We start from the raw sequence: 20,331 nt of genomic DNA, 5'->3' as shown, positions 1-20,331 counted from the left end.
ACTCTTACCTTCTGGTGTATTTTTATCCCTTACTGTATCTTCATTTAACTGATTTTCCTCCTCCTGCGTAGTGAAGGCAGGCATGGAAATTTCACAAGTCTTTCTCAACTTTCTCCCAACTTCTCCTAATTTTAAGCCTGTCTTATCAATTGTGGCAGCCTTGATTTCAGAAGGTTAATACCCCAGCTGCTCAAGTGAAGTTCATCAGTCAAGAAAAGTCTCCTTTCTGTAAATGTCTCCCAATGGTCGATCATCCCAAAACCTTCCTCATTCCACCAATCCTTGAGCTATCTGCTGATCTTCTTTGTCTTGTCACTCCTACATGCTTCTCTAGAGACAGGTATTCCACTGAAGAGCACCTGAGCTTCTTTAAGTGACTTACCCAGCCTAGCATAGTCATCGTTGATCCATTCAAAGTCCCTGATCACATAGATCTGTCTCTTCCTGGTGTTGGTATGAATCTGTCTTATGTTCTCTCTCACAGTCCGCTCTAAATTATCCTCATTTTTCCTGGGTCTGCATCTGCATCATCTCTTCCTCTCTTCTGCAGGGACTGGCTTCCTTTCTTTTCTTCCTTGCCACCCTTGCTTCTGCCTGTTTTCTCCTCTTTGTTCCCCAGTGCTGCAAACCTGTTAACTCAATTTCACCACCACTAGCCAATCTCTTCCTCTGCCTTGTCCTTGTGGTCACATTCTTCCATGGATCATCCTCCTCTTCTGTCAGTCCACCATCCAGGTCCTTTTTGTTTGGCAAGTGTCTGCAAATCTTGAATTGTCGATACCACCTCCTTTCTCCTTTCCTGCATTTCCTTCAAATTCCTGTCCCAAAAGTAGTTCATACCACTCACTTACCTTTTTGTATTTTGGAACAAATTGGCTGATCTGTATCATCTGGTAACACTTTGTCTGGTATCAGAAAGGGAGAGTAATATTGTCTACATCAGCGGTTCCCAAACTGTGGTACGCGTACCCCTGGTGGTACGCGACACATCTCTGGGGGATACATGGGAGAAATTGTGTAATGGTGGATTTTATTTATTATTTTATTTATTGCATTTTTGTAATAGGCTACTCAGACAAAGCTTTAAAACTCTGTGGGAATTTGTTATATAAAATACGGTAGTTAATTTACTTCAAGATGTACAAATGAGAACACAGATACAGAAACACTGTTGAATAGAGCCCTCACTTCCAATCACTGTACAGTGTGGGTTCAGTTGCCTAGCAAGTGTTCAGTCTAACTGAGCTCAGAACTTAGGTTTTTTCAGTTGTATACATTGCACTGTAACTATATCTGTATGCAACAGTGAAATATGGACAGATGGCTAAAGACAGGTAGTGTTAAGAAGAACACATAAGGTATCAGTGCTGAGAAGGGATGGGATGGGGTGGGGTATGTGGGCAGCTGGTAGATTTGGAAGGGGGTATGCAATAAGAAAAGTTGGGAAACCTCTGGTCTACATAATGCTTGTCTTGCTGTCAAATGTCTGGGTCATCACAGAGAAAGTGTCTCTCAAACCTTCTGTCTTTCAGGAGTATGAGGCTTTGACCAAGCAACCAGGTTGCAACCCTGATGTCTGGGTGAACCTAGCATGCACTTACTTTCTCTTGGGGATGTATACACAAGCTGAACAGGCAGGCTTGAAAGGTGAGGTGTGTCTCTTGGATTGACTGTGGTGGGAGTTTTGGTGACTTAAAAACCCTTACAATGCATCCTACAGAAAGTATTTTATGCTTTTGGAAAGTAAGCTCTGAAACAAGAACACAAGAAAGTCTTGGTCAGGTGGAACATCTGGAATTGAAATGGTCTATTAGAAATAAATTTCTCCTGATTATGTAGTGACTTGGATAATGGAGTGGAGAGTATGCTTATAAAATTTGCAGATGACACTGAGATGGAGGAGTTGCAAGCACTTTAGTTACAGAATTAGAATACAAAATGACCTTGATAAATTGGGGAACTGGTCTGAGATCAACAAGATGAAATTCAATAAAGACGGGCACAAAGTACTACACTTAACAAGGAAAAATCAAATGCATAAATACAAAATTGGGAATAACTGGCTACATAGTAGTACTGCAGAAAAGGATCTAGGAATTATGGTGGATTATAAATTGAACATGAGCCAACAATATGATACAGTTGCGAAAAAGGCAAATATTCTGGTGTGTATTAACAGGAATACTGTATGGAGGCACAGGAGGTGATTGTCCTGCTCTACTTGGCACTGGTAGAAACTTCAGCTTGAGTATTGTTTCCAGTTTTTGTGTGCCACACTGTAAGAAAAATATGGACAAACTGGAGAGGGACTAGAGGAGAGCAACAGAACTGATAAAAGGTTTAGAAATCCTGACTTATGAGGAAAGGTTAAAAAAAACTGGTCATGTTTAATCTTGAGAAAAGAAGACTTGGGGGTGGGAGTGGTGGGGGGAGAACCTGATAACAGCCTTCAAATATGTTAAGGGCTGTTATAAATGATCAGTTGTTCTCCATGTCCACTGAAGTTAGGACAAGAAGTAATAGCTTAATCTGCAGCAAGGGAGATTGTTAGATATTAGGAAAACTTCCTAACCCATAAGGGTAGTTGAGAACTGGAATAGGTTACTAAGGGAGGTTGTAGAATCCCCATCATTGAAGGTTTTTAAGAGTAAGTTGAACAAACACCTTTCAGGGATGGTCCTGCCTCAAGTGTGGTGGGATGGACTATATTAACGCTCAGTGTCCTTTCCAGCCTTACATTTTTGTTATTTAAAGATCTAAAACTCAGTTTGTGATGTAGTTGTAGCGACAGGGAGTTACTGTTCTGTTGATTTTTTCCATATCTGTGAGCCAGTGCTACTGAAGCTAACTAGAGCAGCACAACTGACAGAAATGTAGGCAACAGTACAGTTGTTCTCCCTGACATGGGTAGGGCCCTATATAGACTTGGAGTGATTCAATAGATGATGTGCTGGTTTATGAGTCAGTGCTGAACCAAATCAGTTTAGACATTTGGGGGCTAATATGTGCAAGGTGCTGAGTTCACTTACCTATTGAAAACTTCTGTTGGAGTTGGGGATGCTCAATATCTTGCAGGAGGACTTGGCTGTTGCAAGAAAGGGTCCTAAAGTTCCCATGGCACTGTCTGAAAGAGGAGGGGTGAGAACCCAATTCCAATCCCATTCTGCCTGTCTAAAATTCTCACTGAAGTCTTACTTTGAGAAGTTACCCATCATTTTCTGTCTTATCTCAGTGTAGTATTTGAATAAAATCAAATTCCATTTAAAATCAATATTGGTAGTGAAGTGCCTAGTGGACTTCATGGAGTCTCTGACTCTTCTCCCTTTTCAGGATAAAAGCCCTGCTTGGAGTTGGGTGTTTTGTCTCTTGGTTTATTGTTTAGGTTCGTTGATTTGTTTTGGGAAGGAGGGGTTGAGTGGGGAGGGTGGGATTGTTCATGTAGTTGTGAGCTGTCAGTGTTGCAAGTGTCATTCTTGCTTTGGTAGAAAGGCTTTCTCAAAGAGGAAGGTTTCACAGCATTTTCTAAAAATGATCAAACCTGATTCACTAAACTGAGTTAATCCAGTTTGAATATGCTTGTGTACAGATAGTACAGTTCATTATAGCACACTAACTCCTCATTTATCATGAACTTTGGAATCCTCTTTCAAAGTGAACTAAGTTTGATGCAAATTGAGTTAGTTCAGTTTTGTGTGCACGCAGTTGCTGTGCACTGCTTTGGCAGTCCAACTGCTATCCTACACTGCTTTGTGGGCAACTGTTAAAATGACCTGTCTGTTTACTTGTGTGCACTGCTCTGGGGTCAAGTTGACCAGATGTCTCCTCCCCTGTTTAAAAACTAGCGCAGGGTTAGAATTTGCCCGTTTGCTCATGGATATGAGTGTATCAGCCTTGCTGCAATATTAATCCAGAAGCCTTACCACATGCCTTTAATAGCCACTTAAAGCCATGCTGGGACCCTAGATCTCATTGCCATCTGGGGAGAAGCATCAATGCAGGAAGCTCTTGTGAACAACCACTGGAATAAAGATGGTTTTGTGGACATTGCTAAGCACATGTCTGCAAAGGGGCATAATAACTGAGATGCCTACTGATGCAAACAGTTCAGGAGAATGTACATTAAACCGAGGATACCAGGAAAAGCTCTGGCAGTGGAAATGTGACCTGTTGATCTTTTGAGGAGCTGGACAGGATTTTGATCAATTACAATTACACTACTGAACCTCCCACCCCCCCAAATCCCTGAGGACAAGAAGCAAGAGTCATCCAAGGGTAAACACAAGGAAGCCAGAGATGAGCTGTTACCAGAAAGCCAGGATCTCTTTGGGACTCAAGACCCTGATGCTGGCCAGGTAGGAAGTGCACCCAACTCCCAGCCAGAAACCCAGCCTGGATCTGAGATCCTATTGAGGAAATCTTGTCATGTAAGAGTCTATCTTTACAATTTACTATTATTATTTTATTAATTATGCTCTAATACTGTGCTAGCTTCTGTTCTGAGTGCCTAACAGCTGCAGCCATTTTAGGCAGATGTGAACATTTTAGGCAGAGGAGAGCCTTTATGAGTCTCCAGCCCCTGCCTCCCTCTCTTCCTTTGGCCCACGCTGTCCATTTGGCCCACCTGTACACATTTTCAAAATGGTGGCTGCTTCAGCTGAGCAGTAGGCCTCTGTCTCATGATAAAGCCCCAACTTTCAACCATTTTGAAGTGAACACCCTGGACAGCATGTGCCTATCTATCTATTTTCCTTCCCCTCCCCACATCTTTCCTACCTGGCAAATGTCACCCTCCCCCAACTCTGTTTGCCAGCTCAAAATGGCATCTGGCATCATGGCACAGCCATAGTCTGTACACCACCTCCTGTCCCTCAGCAGATCTGAATACTGAAAACATTCAGTTGTCAGAAATTCAACAGCTCATTGAGACAGTGCTTACAGAAAAAAAAGTTTAGTTAGTATTCTCACTTTACATGAGGTAATTATGAACATTGCATGCCCATAAAGGTACAAAGACCACAGCTCCCTGCTGAGGTATAAGTGCCCTGTAACATGCATTCTTACAGGAAAAGAGCTTTACCTTAGGCATTGCAAAGCTCTTTAACTGCTTTACACAGGGTTTCATAGAAGGACTGGGAATATGAATGCTTCAGGCAGGCAGTGCAGAACACTGTTTTTGTTTCCAGAGGCTAAGACTGAGAAATTGCTTTATTTTGGTCCAGATGTTATGCAGAATAGCTGCACGGTATAGTTTGCAATTCCCTTCTTCTCCTGTAATACTTCTTGGTGAATAACTTCACAGTGTAAATCGCTGGCCTGTCCTTTTCTTTCTTGAATAAGGCAATTCTTTGCCTCCTGGTCACCTGTCTCAGTGTAATCAAGAGTCAGGACAGCCTAAAGGGGATGCAGTGGGGATTACTGTCCAGTTCACCCCCAGATGTCGCCCATTAACCTCTCTGACAACATATAAATGCCTCCAAGGCACAGCAAAACTGCAAACCCTAACCAGGATCATAATTTCCAACTAACACACCCAGCCTCCAAGGCACAACACAAATTTAAACATCATATACAAAAATCCCAATACAGTTCCCCTCATGCACACACCACTTAATATCTCTGAGATTACCCCAAGACTAGGAAGACTGTCAGGGAGGGAAAGCAGAACTATATATAAAAATAATGCTAGAATAGCCTATCTGGAATTTGAACAATAACTGCTTGTGGTTTTTTTGTAGTTTTTTTACTCCCACAACCGTGGCACCTGCAGCAGCCAGACCCTCAAGGTCAGGACCTTTATCAACAGCTGAGCAGCTTGCCAACTGGGGTAGGGGAGACAGAGAACTCAGGATTAAATGTTCACAGACCTTATTGCAGACTCCCCAAGACCCCCCAGATCAATGAAGAGGTGGCTGTTGTACTTGAGGTCGGAGAGGGAAAAAGAAATGGAGCTCTCCAGAGAAGTAGTTGGATTGGCCAAAGACAGCATCACAGTCACCAGGGACAGTGTTACCATGGCAAAAGACACTGTGGAGAAAGGTAGAGATGCAGAGACAATACAAAGCCAGAATGCTTTGCTGCAGCATGTGCTGCTGTTGGGGCAGCAGGCAATGCAGTGCTCTAAACCAGGACCCAGCCATGTCCTGTAGCCCCTGGGCAACATAGGGTACTGGGAACATCAGCATCTGCTCCCTGCATCAGCATCTGCTCCCTGCAGAGGCCTTTCCCTTCACAGACCCACGCTCAGAAAAGTGAGATCAGTTGCTCCCGGGAGCCGAGCTCTTTTGAGCTACCTAGAACTCCTGATAACTTCGAGCCTCACTACTTAACACTGGAAGGCCCAAGAACAAGAAGTGGCAGAGGCCAGGCATATACTCGCTTGTGGCTTACGCCCCTCCCCTTGTGTTCTGCCCTTCACTGCATTGTGTCACTTTGAATTTTGTTTTATTATTGTTTTAATTAAAGGTTTATTTCTGGTGTTATATAATAGACTGTTTAATAATGAAATCTGTAAAAGATTCATTCATAAAAGAGTCATCAATGCATTTTGGAAGAAGGACTTTCCCAGCAGAGCTTAGTAGCTCTGTAGGATAAGCAACTTCAGTTGTGGAGCTCTTAAGGTGTACGTCTTAAGAGCTCCACAGCTGGGGATGTGTGCCCTATGGAGTTCCCAATCTTGGCAGAACAGGGTTGGCTGCAGTGAAGTTTAGGAGCTCCACAGAGGAGGTGCTTTCTGTAAACTCCCCTCCTCTTGATTTGAATATGAACAGCTCCCTGTATGCAATCTCCTTCTCAAAACTTCCTGTTCTTCCTGCCAACTGCTGCCACATACATCTTTACACAGAGAAGGAAGAGAGATTTGTTGTGATAATTGGGCCTACAAATTTACTCTAAACTGTGAGCTCAACTGTAAAAAGAGAGTATTAGTTCATAAGATGTCACAATAACTGTCCTATATCAACAAATGTTGATGAGAAAAGATGCAAAAGTGAGACAGACTGAATTAGTCCAAACAGAAAGGGCTATAGATATAACTTAAGGGCTGTGTTAAGATCATGCTTGGTAAACAAGAAGAATGTGAATCCAGAAATCAATGAACCAAAGTTGGTGTGCTGGATATTATGCCTAATGGTGGAAAAAATAATGAGGAAATGGGCTGTTCTATCCATCACTCCATTTTGGGGGACTTAAAAAAGAGACTTGGGAGAAAAATTGGCTACTGGAGCAAGCTTTACCATCGTGGCTGCCACTTCCACCATCTCCTGGGACCTCGCGCCTTTGTCGTCCTGATCCTGAAAGATGTCCTGACAAAACCATGCCAGAGAGAGGGAGCCAGATGACATCTCTTCCTCCATCAGGTTTGGCTGAAACCTGAACACACCTGGGAGGAGAGATTTTTGTCTCTCTCTTGCACCATTCCCATGTGTTCTTTTTCCTTCCCTGCCTTATATCTTCTCTCTTCTATCCTTCTGCTTTTTCCTTCTGTATAATAAAAGTCTGGCTTACCCACCCAAGACTGCATATTTTGCAACATTGCTAAGCCTGTGACCAGAAAGAAGCAACTGAAAGGGATGCCCTACAAAGCCCAGTGCTCGTACAAGTTTGCCAGATCTCAGAGTGGCTGATAAGATTGTGTGCTGGGCATGTGTTTCTCCAGCAATGAAGTTGCAAGTGAAAGTCAGCACCAGAGACAGAAGCTACATTTTCTGTTTCCACCCTCCACTCCTCACCCACACCTTTTGTGTGTTTTTTTTCTTGTTTTGTCTTCTTAGAAATGAGATCAAATTTTAACAGCAGCAGCAATAACAACTCCAGCCCATCTTAACTAATTTATAGAATCATAGAATGGTAGAACTGCAAGGGACCTCAAGAATTTTTTAGTCCAGTCTCCTGCACTCAAGGCAGGACTAAGTATTGAGTGGAGGGGACTCTTATATTTTTCCCCAAAAGGACAACAGATATCTTTAATACCATCTAAGAGGCTGGCGGTCTAAAAATTCTCTCCAGCTAAAGGAACAAGGGCTGTTGTTAAAAAGAAAGCCTTATTTACTATTTTACATTTCAAATGCTTTAACTGTTTTTTACTTTTCTGTATCTTTATTAAAAGGTTAAAACGATTTTAATGGTGTATTTGCCGTGGTACTCAGCAGACAAAAGTCTCTGTATACCAAATCCTGAAATTTATTTAAAACTCTTTAATGTTGGACAGTGACTAGGTTATAATACCTTCGACACTTTCGGGCCCATTTATTCCATCTTAATTGATACAATAAGTTAGAGCTGATTTGTGTTAGCAGGCCTAAATAGATAGTGTTGTAGGAGGGTGGCGTAGTGCCTGGGTTCTCTGCTGTGCAATGCCTTGCCTCATAATTCCAGGAATATTGCCATGTAATTTTTAAGGGTCTTGCAACATAATTTACATCAATTGTGGCACATGGTACTTGAAGCCTTGATTAAGGGTTGGTTGCCTGTATTTCTTTTGAGATGCATTGTGCTCAGCGTGCTTTGTATAGCATCTTTCATACAAACTCTGTCAAATGTACTAAATGTTTTAGAGAGAAGTAATAAAGCCATGGAGTTAAGGAAGGCAAGAGGCAAAGGCATGGGAAAAATGTGTGTTCAGCAGAGAATTAAAAAGAGCTGTAGAGCTGATGAAGATGAGAAATACAGGAAGACACCTAAACGGTGGCAAGATTGTGAGAAATTGCAAAGAAGTTCAGCTATAGGCTATGTGGGGTGGGTGGGTCAGTGAGGTGTGCTTGGGCAAGCTAGTAGTGTTTATGAGGGTGTCTTACAAACAGTGAGGGAAAACTTGAATTAGAAATGTTCCTTGTATTAGTACCAGGGCTCTGAAACGTACTGTTGGATTTTTCTTTCAGCACCGAAAAGTCGACTCCAGAATCGTCTGCTGTTTCACCTAGCACATAAGGTATGTATGTCTCTTTGCTCACACTTCATGTTTCTTTCTGAAATTTGAACTGTAATTGGTGCTGGATTGACAACCTTCCAGAATGTGTCCGCAGGATAGGTACATCAATGGGTAGCAGCAGAACAAACCTTCCCAACCACTAACACAACTGCATTAATCTGACATAGAGGAATCATCTGTAGGTGTAAGAGGGGAACTCAGAGGAGACACCGGTCTGCTAGGAACTAGAATGAGACCCACCAGTTCACTTCACATAGGCCTAATAGAAACAATCTGATGGTATTTTTTGGCTGTTGCCACCCTAGGACCAGTTACTTCCACTTCCTTTCTTCTAAGATCATCTAGTTCTTCCTAGGTGGGCGCATCTTGGAACTAACATTTTAAGTAGGGCTGTCGATTAATTGCAGTTAACTCATGCGATTAATTAATATTTTTAACCGTGAATAATTTTTTTAATCACGATTAATTGCACTGTTAAACAATAGATTACCAATTGAAATTTATTAAATATTTTTGACGTTTTTCTACATTTTCAAATACATTGATTTCAATTACAACACAGAATACAAAGTATATAGTGCTCACTTTATATTATTATTTTTTATTACAAATATTTGCACTGTAAAAATGATAAACAAAACAAATAGTATTTTTCAGTTCACCTCATATAGGTACTGTAGTGCAATCTATTGTGAAAGTGCAACTTACAAATGTAGATTTTTTTTTTTTTTTTGTTACTGAGACAGGGTCAGGCCAGATGGCTACAGGAGAGTGTTAGAAGGCAGATATATTAGTCCCAGATTAAGCAGGTCCATTTTCCCTGAGTAAGGTAACAGGGGCAGTTCCAGAACAAGAAGGAACTTGCTGGAACAAATTCAGGCAGGCAGGCTAATTAGGACACCTGGAGCCAATTAAGAAGCTGCTAGAATCAATTAGGGCGGCAGGCTGGCTAATCAAGGCACCTGAGTTTAAAAAGGACCTCACTTCAGTCTGTGGCGTGCATGCGAGGAGCTGGGAGCAAGAGGCACTAGGAGCTGAGAATGAGAAGGCGGACTGCTGGAGGACTGAGGAGTACAAGCATTATCAGACACCAGGAGGAAGATCCTGTGGTGGGGATAAAGAAGGTGTTGGGAGGATGCCATGGGGAAGTAGCCCAGGGAGTTGCAGCTGTTACGCAGCTGTTCCAGGAGGCACTCTAGACAGCTGCAGTCCACAGGGCCCTGGACTGGAACTCAGAGTAGAGGGCGGGCCCAGGTTCCCCCCAAACCTCCCAGCTCCTGATCAGACACAGGAGGACTTGACCTGGACTGTGGGTTCCACCAGAGGGGAAAGTCTCTGGGCTTTTCCCCGACCCACATGGTGAATCAGCAGAGAGTGCGGGGATTGTTCTCCTTCCTTTTTCCCATGCTGGCCAGTGATGAGGTTAGCTGTGTGAACACCAGGTTTGAGCCACTAGCAAAAGTGGCCAAACTGAGGGCTGCCGTGAATCTCTGAGGCAAGCAAATCTGCCAATAAGCACAGGACCCACCAAGGCAAAGGAGGAACTTTGTCACATTATATAACTGCACTCAGAAACAAAACAGTGGAAAACTTTAGAGCCTACAAGTCCACTCAGTCCTACTTCTTGTGCAGCCAATCACTAGGACAAACACGTTTGTTTACATTTATGGGAGATATTGCTGCCTGCTTCTTATTTATAATGTCACCTGAAAGTGAGAACAGGCATTTGCGTAGCACTTTTGTAGCTGCGTTGCACGGTATTTATGTGCCAGATATGCTAAACATTTGTCTGCCTCTTCATGCTTCGACCACCATTCCAGAGGACGTTTTCATGCTGATGATGCTTGTTAAAAAAAATAATGCGTTAATTAAATTTGCAACTGAACTCCTTGGGGGAGAATTATATGTCTCCTGTTCTGTTTAACCCATGTTCTGCCATATATTTCATGTTATAGCAGTCTCAGATGATGACCCAGCACAAGTTGTTCATTTTAAGAACACTTTCACAGCACATTTGACAAAAAGCAAAGAAGGTACCAATGTGAGATTTCTAAAAATAGCTACAGCACTTGACCCAAGGTTTAAGAATCTGAAGTGCTATCCAAAATCTCAGAGGGACGAGGTGTGGAGCATGTGTTCAGAAGTCTTAAAAGAGAAACACTTTGATGCAGAAACTACAGAACCCAAATCACCAAAAAGAAAATCAACCTTCTGCTGGTGGCATCTGACTCAGATGATGAAAATGAACACGTGTCCGTCGGTCTGCTCTGCTTTGGACCGTTATCAAGCAGAACCTGTCATCAACATGGACGCGTGTCCTCTGGAATGGTGGTTGATGCATAAAGGGACATATGAATCTTTAGTGGATCTGGCATGAAAATATTTTGTGACGCCAGCTACAACAGTAGCATGTGAATGCCTGTTCTCACTTTCAGGTGACGTAAAGAAGTGGGCAGCATTATCTCTTGCAAACTTGTTTGTCTGAGTGATTGGCTGAAGTAGGACTGAGTGGATTTGAGGGCTCTAAAGTTTTACAATTGTTTTATTTTTGAATGCAGTTATTTTTTTCTACATAATTCTACATTTGTAAGTTCAACTTTCATGCTAAAGAGATTGCACTACAGTACTTGTATAAGGTGAATTGAAAAATACTATTTCTTTTGTTTTTACATTGCAAATATTTGCAATCCAGAATAAATGTAAAGTGAGCACTGTACACTTCATATTCTATGTTGTAATTGAAATCAATATATTTGAAAATGTAGAAAACATCCAAAAATATTTAAATAAATGCTATTCTATTTTTTAACAGCGTGATTAATTGTGATTAATTGCGATTAATTTTTTTAATCGCTTGACAGACCTAATTTTAAGTAAAAAGACTGTTGAAAAATATAAAAATCTCCTGAGCTATTCAGTTCCCCCCAAAACACAGTCTTGTTTATAGCAGGGAGATTTCGTTTCATTTCAACAATGATTGAGGCACAACCTTCACTTTGTTTCATCTTGGTATGTTCAAGAATAATTAAACAGATTTTAGAGGAGTTGGTCCAGTCTTATCCTAGCCCACTCATGAGAGCTCCTTCACTTCTAGCCTGCAAATTGGGTTGCTTTTTTTCTATAAATAGATCAGTTTATTACTAACAAGGGAACTTTTATCTCCATGGCATGAACCACTTGTGAATAAATGGCTATGTCAATTTAGAAACATCAAAGGTTAAAAAGACAACCACAACAAGATGTGCTTTTTTCAGAGTAAATGTGTTGGTAAAATTGGATTGTCTTTCACAGTGGCCTTTTAAACTTGACAAAAGTACAGATAAAATGCTACTATTCTAAGCCCTCCACTTCCCAACAAAAGTCTTTATTATGTATGTATTATAAAGCTGCTGTGAATTTTGTAAGACCTTATAACCTAAGCAAGGTCACAGAAATCCCAAGTGCTGCAAGGAGTGGTATTTGTTATTCAAGCCCCAAATCTAGCAAAACGGGTAAGCATATGCTTAACTTTAAGGATATGAATATGGTTAAAGTTAAGAATTTGCTTAAGTGCTTTGCTGGATTGGGTCCTCATTAGATGTTTGGGCATCAGTAGATAGTGCATTATTCCCTCTGACTCATTTTTGTGCCGTGCTCCAACATGCAGCAAAAGGGCACTATTTGTAGAGAAGCTGTGTTTTGGGTGAGAGATAAAACCCAGATATTGGCACTTTCTGCAAAAACTCCTGTTAACCCTGTTGTCCCAGCCAAATTCTAATTTGGATAGTTGCATTCTGTCTACCTAAGTCTCTCTGCAGGTTTATTTGAAAACATAACTTTCATTTCCTTGCCTCAAATCTGATGTGTAGTGGCATTGGCACAAATTGACTAACACCCAGAGGTGTTTACACTCCAATGGTGGTTGAACAATCGCTATGAATATAGTCTGCAAAGTACAGTAGATCCTCAGAGTTACAAACACCTTGGGAATGAAGGTTGTTCCTAACTCTGAATTGTTTACTTGTGGCACCTTAGAGACTAACAAATTTATTTGAGCATAAGCTTTCGTGAGCTACAGCTCACTTTGTCCGTTGCATTCAGTGGAAAATACAGTGGGGAGATTTATATACATAGAGAACATGAAACAATGGGTGTTACCATACACACTGTAACCAGAGTGATCACTTAAGGTGAGCTATTACCAGCAGGAGAGCAGGGTGGGGGGGACCTTTTGTAGTGATAATCAAGGTGGGCCAGTTCTAGCAGTTGACAGGAACGTCTGAGGAACGGGTGGGTGGGTGGGGGAGAATAAACATGGGGAAATAGTTTTACTTTGTGTAATGACCCATCCACTCCCAGTCTCTATTCAAGCCTAAGTTAATTGTATCCAGTTTGCAAATTAATTCCAATTCAGCAGTCTCTCGTTGGAGTCTGTTTTTGAAGTTTTTTTGTTGAAGTATTGCCACTTTTAGGTCTGTAATCGAGTGACCTGAGAGATTGAAGTGTTCTCCGACTGGTTTTTGAATGTTATAATTCTTGACGTCTGATTTGAGTCCTATTCTTTTACGTAGAGACTGTCCAGTTTGACCAATGTATATGGCAGAGGGGCATTGCTGGCACATGATGGCATATATCACATTGGTAGATGTGCAGGTGAACAAGCCTCTGATAGTGTGGCTGATGGGATAAGGCCCTATGATGGTGTCCCCTGAATAGATATGTGGCCACAGTTGGCAACAGGCTTCGTTGCAAAAACACCCCTGGAACCCCGACCCGGGGTATTGTATCTGCTACCCAAGATCCATAAACCTGGAAATCCTGGATGCCCCATCATCTCAGGCATTGGCACCCTGACAGCAGGATTGTCTGGCTATGTAGACTCCCTCCTCAGGCCCTACGCTACCAGCACTCTCAGCTATCTTCGGGACACCACTGACTTCCTGAGGAAACTACAATCCATCAGTGATCTTCCTGAAAACACCATCCTGACCACTATGGATGTAGAAGCCCTCTACACCAACATTGCACACGAAGATGGACTACAAGCCGTCAGGAACACTATCCCCGATAATGTCACGGCAAACCTGGTGGCTGAACTCTGTGACTTTGTCCTCAACCATAACTATTTCACATTTGGGGACAATGTATACCTTCAAATCAGCGGCACTGCTATGGGTACCCGCATGTCCCCACAGTATGCCAACATTTTTATGGCTGACTTAGAACAACGCTTCCTCAGCTCTCGTCCCCTAATGCCCCTACTCTGCTTGCGCTACATTGATGACATCTTCATCATCTGGACCCATGGAAAAGAAGCCCTTGAGGAATTCCACCATGATTTCAACAATTTCCATCCCACCATCCCCCCCTGCACTGTTCCTCAGACATTCTTGTCAACTGCTGGAAATGGCCCACCTTGATTATCACTACAAAAGGTCCCCCCCTTAGCCCCCCGCCCCCGCTCTCCTGCTGGTAATAGCTCACCTTAAGTGATCACTCTGGTTACAGTGTGTATGGTAACACCCATTGTTTCATGTTCTCTATGTATATAAATCTCCCCACTGTATTTTCCACTGAATGCATCTGATGAAGTGAGCTGTAGCTCACAAAAGCTTATGCTCAAATAAATTGGTTAGTCTCTAAGGTGCCACAAGTACTCCTTTTCTTTTTGCGAATACAGACTAACACGGCTGCTACTCTGAAATCTGAAATGTTTGTAACTCTGACCAAAACATTATGGTTGTTCTTTCAAAAGTTTATGACTGAACATTGACTTAATACAGCTTTGAAGCTTTATTATGCAGAAGTAAAATGCTGCTTTTAATCCTCTTAATGTAAATGAAAGAAGCACAGGAAACCGTTTCCTTACCTTTTTAAACTTTCCCTTTATTTTTTTAGTAGTTTACATTTAACACTGTACTGTACTTTCTTGTCTTGTGTTTTCTTGTCTCTGCTGCTGCCTGGTTGCATACTTCCGGTTCCAAATAAGGTGTGTGGTTGACCGGTTAGTTCGTAACTCTGGTGTTCATAAGTCTGAGGTTCCACTGTACTTTAGGAGGTTTTGGAATGAAAGATACTAAGTTGATACTACTATGAAGACATAAAATTACTGTTTTTGAGCACTGTTGGCTGTGTTGGAGTGTTATTATATGACCAGCACAAGCACAAAGGAAAGAGATATGAAGCAAAGATGAGCAGCTAGATATTTTAAATGTGGGAGACTTATCAATTTTTTAAAAAACAAATAAAAAAATCCCTAATGTAAAAAACAGCAATAGAATGGGTTCACAATTACCATTGCTAGCAGCAACATACATAAGAAGGGGAAGCATCAGAATTGTAAGTGACTTGAGTGGTCCGATTTAATGGACATTCTTGGCTAGTTTATAATGTTGATGCAATTGCAAAATTGTTTGTTAACCATGCTCTCTCCATTTTACATTTGCGCATTTGTTATGTAAAATGCAACAATTCTTTTAAATGGAAACTATTACATTACACTGTATGGAATCACAGAAATTGGATATGTGAGGTCTGGAGAAAGAGAACTAGTTAGTGCCACAAAATAGCGTTATGGGAAATGTCTTTGCAATAGGCTTTTGCTCAGTGAGAGTTGTGGGTTTTTTTGTTTTGTTTTTGGTGAAGAGGGATGGGAACTCAATTTCTGAGAATTAAGCTTTGGATCCAAACCCAACAAATCTTTCTCTTAGCTCAAATTATAGTAGTAAATTTTTATATTGCAGATTTATTTTGAGTATGGAGTATCTAATCCATCTCTCTGCTGTTACCCCCTACATCATGGCATATCAGATTTAATTATGCCTGAATCGGACTTGATAGTTGTGTGTTTAGCCTCAAGCTCAGTTATTTCCAATGATGGCTTTCTACGTCTTCCCTCAACAGATTTCGCCATTGGCAAAACAAGTCTTAAACTTAGAAAGCAACTCCTAATGTCTAACCTGAATCTTCTCTGCTGCAGTTCAATCTCACTTAATATTGTTGTATGCCCTTCCTGATTAATATGACTAATTGCTCTTGTTTTCCTTGCTGAACTCTTTTGGAGGTTGTCTGTCTCTTTCTCTTTAGTTCAGTGATGAAAAGAAATTGATGAGCTTCCATCAGAATTTGCAGGACATCACAGAAGATCAGCTCAGTCTGGCATCTATCCACTATATGCGGTCCCACTACCAAGAGGCTATTGATATCTACAAACGCATACTGCTTGATAACCGGTTTGTGTCTCTCTTTCTCTCCCCTCCATTCTCAGCCTCACTGCAGTATCTCTGATGAATTTGTGTTTCCATTCCATGTAATTGCTTGGCTTCTGGAAACTTATTTGTGGTGGTATCAATACTTTTGTGTCTTTCTCTCTGTGAGAAGGGGACAATGCAGCCATCTCCATTTTGTCACTGGAATCAGAACTGTTACACCAATAAGGCACAAGGAGAATGTGTCCACCCTAATCCCCCTTTTTTAACGTACTTTGTTCTGTGATCCATCCTGGGATCCCCTCTCCTGTTTCTTATGAAATGCTACAGAATTACAAGCAGAGCAGAAAATGTTCTGAGTGTGTCTTACCCACAATACAAAGCATGTACCTGTCTCTTTTGTTTTGTTTGGCTGATTGCCTGTCTGACCCTAATTTTTAGTTACTGAACTCTCTTCCACCTCAGTCTTCATAAGAAATCCTCAGTCTTGTTGTTTTTATTCAAGGATCCTGTGTGTCCTTTTGAGCTCTGAGTATTCTTTCCATTCCCATTTTCCCGTTATAACCCCTGTCCCAGGATTCCACATTATAGCCACCAACCTCAGCCAGGAAGTGGATAAAGAACCAAACCTTTGGAGATGTTGCTGTTGAGAAGCACAAGGCACGTGTTTTCCCCCAACCACATCTTCACAAACAGTTTTTAGTGTGCTGCCTATGTAATATTCTCTAGATGCTGCTGGCCTGGGAAGCAGGGTCCAGAGTCAAAGGAAGGCTTGGCAATGTATAAACTGCTATTCTGGAACAGGTCAATGGTCTTTTGCCTCTGATAGTGTATAATGCTGAATGCTTCAAAGAAAGCTGAAACACCTCCATAATGCATATCATTGTGTAATTCTGTGCTTTGGGGGGAAATTTCAGCCTGACAGTCCCTAGGCTATGATCAGCTTATGCCCTGAAAAATCAATAACCTTTGTGAGACAAGGTGGGTGAGGTAATATCTTTTATTGGACCAACTTTTGTTGGTGTGAGACACAAGCTTTTGAGTTTGCACAGAGTTCTTCAGGTCAGACGAACAGAAGTCAGTCCAATAAAAGATATTACCTTACCCATCTTGTCTCTCTGATATACTAGAACTGACATGGCTACCACAACACTGCATACAGTAACCTTTGTAACAGTTATCCTACAAATTGTTGTTACTGCAAATGTTTTTCTTATTCCTGTAAATGTCTAGTCCTTTTTGGCTTGATATTGTGCAGTAGTGAATTTCACAGGTTACTTATACATGACATAAAAGTAACTACTGACATTAAAGAAATCTTTTTGGAGTTTTGTATGTATGCAATATACTTGGCAAAGGAAAACAGTCAAATTGCCTTGTATACATTATGTGGATGAACCTTAGTTCATCAGTCCAAATAAAATGATTGCATTCTCTTACATTCCTTCACATGGGGTTATCACCATTTCCTAAAATAACAAGCCCCAAATTTCACAGGTCATTCTTGTATGCACTAGTGCTTGGAAGAAACTAGCTCTTGTTTCACCCTCATGATGCTGGGATAATGTGTTGTAACATTGACTCAATACATGTTGAATTATGGTTTCCGTGCATGACAAGGTAATGTCTTCATATATGCAAATGTCACAATACAATTACTTCCTCCTGTGGGACAAATGCAGTTGGCATCCCTGCAGATGCAACCCCGAATAGTTTTGTGCTTGTCTGCTGAATCCAGAAAGTCACATATAAGGCTATTCTCAGGAACTCAATATTTGTTGTATTTCTAAATGGTACATGGGGAGGTGAGGGAAAGTCATAACAGATTTTAATATTCCTTTTCAGCACAATTTTCTGGTAAAAAATGAATGCTTCTGTGAACTCTTCCTCTTTTGCCCTTCAGGGAATACCTGGCTCTCAACGTATATGTGGCTTTATGTTACTACAAACTGGATTACTATGATGTGTCACAAGAGGTGCTGGCTGTTTACCTTCAGCAAGTTCCTGACAGCACCATAGCTCTTAACCTCAAGGCTTGTAACCACTTCCGACTTTACAATGGCAAGGCTGCTGAGGTATCTATTGTAAAGCCCTTCTGGCTTGTCAGTCTCATTTGAAGTCCCATGCAAGTTTCTTTTCCCTGTTGTGTTATCTGCCTTATACTTAATCACAATTATTGACAAATGACCGTTTATAATGTCAGTATCCTCCCCCAAAGGATATCACCTATCCATAATCCTCACATTGTTGAGCACTTAAGTTTTCTGTTTCCATGTTGGCCTTTCCATTTTCCCAATGCAAGTTTTGCTTTACATTTATATGAATTATCCATTTGCAATAGTCATCACAGTGAAGGGGGGGGTGTTTGTTTTCCTCCACCAACCCAGCTCATCACAGCTGGAGTTGCCTTCCAATCAGTTTCAGATGTGGTGTGGATCTGCACTTGTGGGGGTATTTTTGCTAAACTTTTTATAGGTATAATATTTAATTTCAGGCAGAACTCAAGAGCCTGATGGACAATGCCTCATCATCTTTTGAGTTTGCTAAGGAGCTCATTAAGCACAATCTGGTGAGTAATGGATTCATCTGAGCTGTGGATCTCAAACTGTGGTCTACAGAGCTTTTCTTGATGTACCACCATTGAAAATTGGGAATTAAGCAGTAGGAGGTGGGGTGTTAGGAGGTGGTATGAATCCATAAGAGTCACCATGTAAGCAATGGAGGCAATCTGATCAATACGCTTCCCACTTTTACTTAATCAGTTTCATTTTCTGATGCTTTCCTTGTCTCTGTGCCACGTTCAAGACAAGAACCTGCATTCTTACCCCCTCTTTATACTTTGTCTTCTGGGACAAAGTTGTTGCATTACACCATTCTGGTATTTTTATATTGTCATGGCTTGTTACCATGTCATGAAAAAATGTTGCTTTATCCTTAGGGATATGTTAGGATGCTTTAAATGTTCTGTGAGCCTGTCCTTGCAAGATACTTGGGATTAGGCTTGGCAAGCCAGTCAATTGACTGCCTATTATTTGATCGTGGTCAAATATTCCAGCAAGAATGCCCTGATATAGAGGGCAGCCTATCTTTTTGATTGCATCATGGTGCCATTCTTTAGAACTTCATTTAATTGTATTTCACGTTTTTTGAGTTAAAATAACTATCTAAGGCTAAGCCTGTTGGAGACCATAAAGTCTTACTTGTTTTGTTATCATTCTAATAAATCATTGCTTTAAAATATTTGACCATTTTTAATGTAGTCTGACCAATTATTTTTGGACTGGTCAAATCCCCAACACTACCTGAACAGCCCTGTCAAAATCAGGACTTTAGTGCAAAAATCAGAATGGATGAGGATTCCGAACAATGTTGTCTAACCATGGTACAATGTCGGTGGAATTGAAATGTCTCAAGATAATAGTCTCTATTTGCAAAGTTAATGACTAGGAACTAATGGTGGGCAGATACTGAGGCAAAGCCAAAATATTTGTGTTTGAAGTAGGAGATATACTGATCATCTGGCAACATTCTACTCCAGTGATTTTATTGCTACTCTGTTGAATGACTGGTTGTAGTAGTTCGCTTTTATTTGATGTTGGCGTGTTGCTCAGTTTGGTGTGCTCACTGGATGGAAGAAGGCAAGGACATCGTGGCCTGGTTAAAACCCATACCAAACTTTATTAGTCAAATTACATCCAAAGGTCGCGTTGGAGGACAGCCCAGCATGGTCTCTTCACCCCATTGACCCTTTGCCAATTTTTAGGGGCTCCCTCTGCAGGGGATGGGTCATACTAGGAGGGTCTCTGCATGTCTCCAATTGCCTGCTAGCATCCCTCCTCCTTTCCGGGGTTGAGGCAAGAGGGGGCCTCGACCCCATAGCCAGCACCACCGTCAAGTGCATTGGTGGGGTGGTTCCCCAGGATAAAGTCCTGACCCCTGGTTCTCATTTTCCCCTAGGGGTTAGACGTGATGCCCTCAGGATACCCACTATGTTACCTTTTTGTATCTGGAGCCTAAATCAGCAAGTTCCTTTACCCAGCGCCTGCCACAAGGAGGTGCCCACCTTAGCTTGGCTGCCTCAAGCCCACTACCTAGAAGTTCAGCCAACCCAATACCAAGATCATCCAGAAACAAATTGTATCAGAGTGGTACATTCAATCCTCAGTAAAGCTCAGCTGCACTCTGGGCTATGTGGCCATGTCTGATAACTGAAGCACC

General features: G+C 41.5%; 1 protein-coding gene across 5 annotated transcripts in view; it reads left to right on the top strand.

The window, feature by feature from the left end:
- IFT56 (intraflagellar transport 56) overlaps positions 1 to 20,331 on the top strand; it is an 89,439-nt gene that overhangs the window by 22,644 nt on the left and 46,464 nt on the right. For 2 of the 5 annotated variants that reach the window (XM_084617790.1, XM_084617789.1), the window contains exons 4-8: positions 1,533 to 1,647; positions 8,877 to 8,926; positions 15,992 to 16,137; positions 18,017 to 18,188; positions 18,608 to 18,682. In XM_084617790.1, coding sequence (XP_084473916.1) covers positions 1,533 to 1,647; positions 8,877 to 8,926; positions 15,992 to 16,137; positions 18,017 to 18,188; positions 18,608 to 18,682 — 558 coding nt within the window. Of the gene's footprint in view, positions 1 to 1,532; positions 1,648 to 5,795; positions 6,037 to 6,595; positions 7,356 to 8,876; positions 8,927 to 15,991; positions 16,138 to 18,016; positions 18,189 to 18,607; positions 18,683 to 20,331 lie in introns of those variants that run through there. The other 3 variants (XM_084617791.1, XM_084617792.1, XM_084617793.1) reach the window with 3 other exon arrangements.

Source organism: Lepidochelys olivacea (assembly GCF_965140295.1).
Source record: "Lepidochelys olivacea isolate rLepOli2 genome assembly, chromosome: 1".
Taxonomy (NCBI): Eukaryota; Metazoa; Chordata; order Testudines; family Cheloniidae; genus Lepidochelys; species Lepidochelys olivacea.
This window is presented reverse-complemented; position numbering and strand designations above follow the sequence as displayed.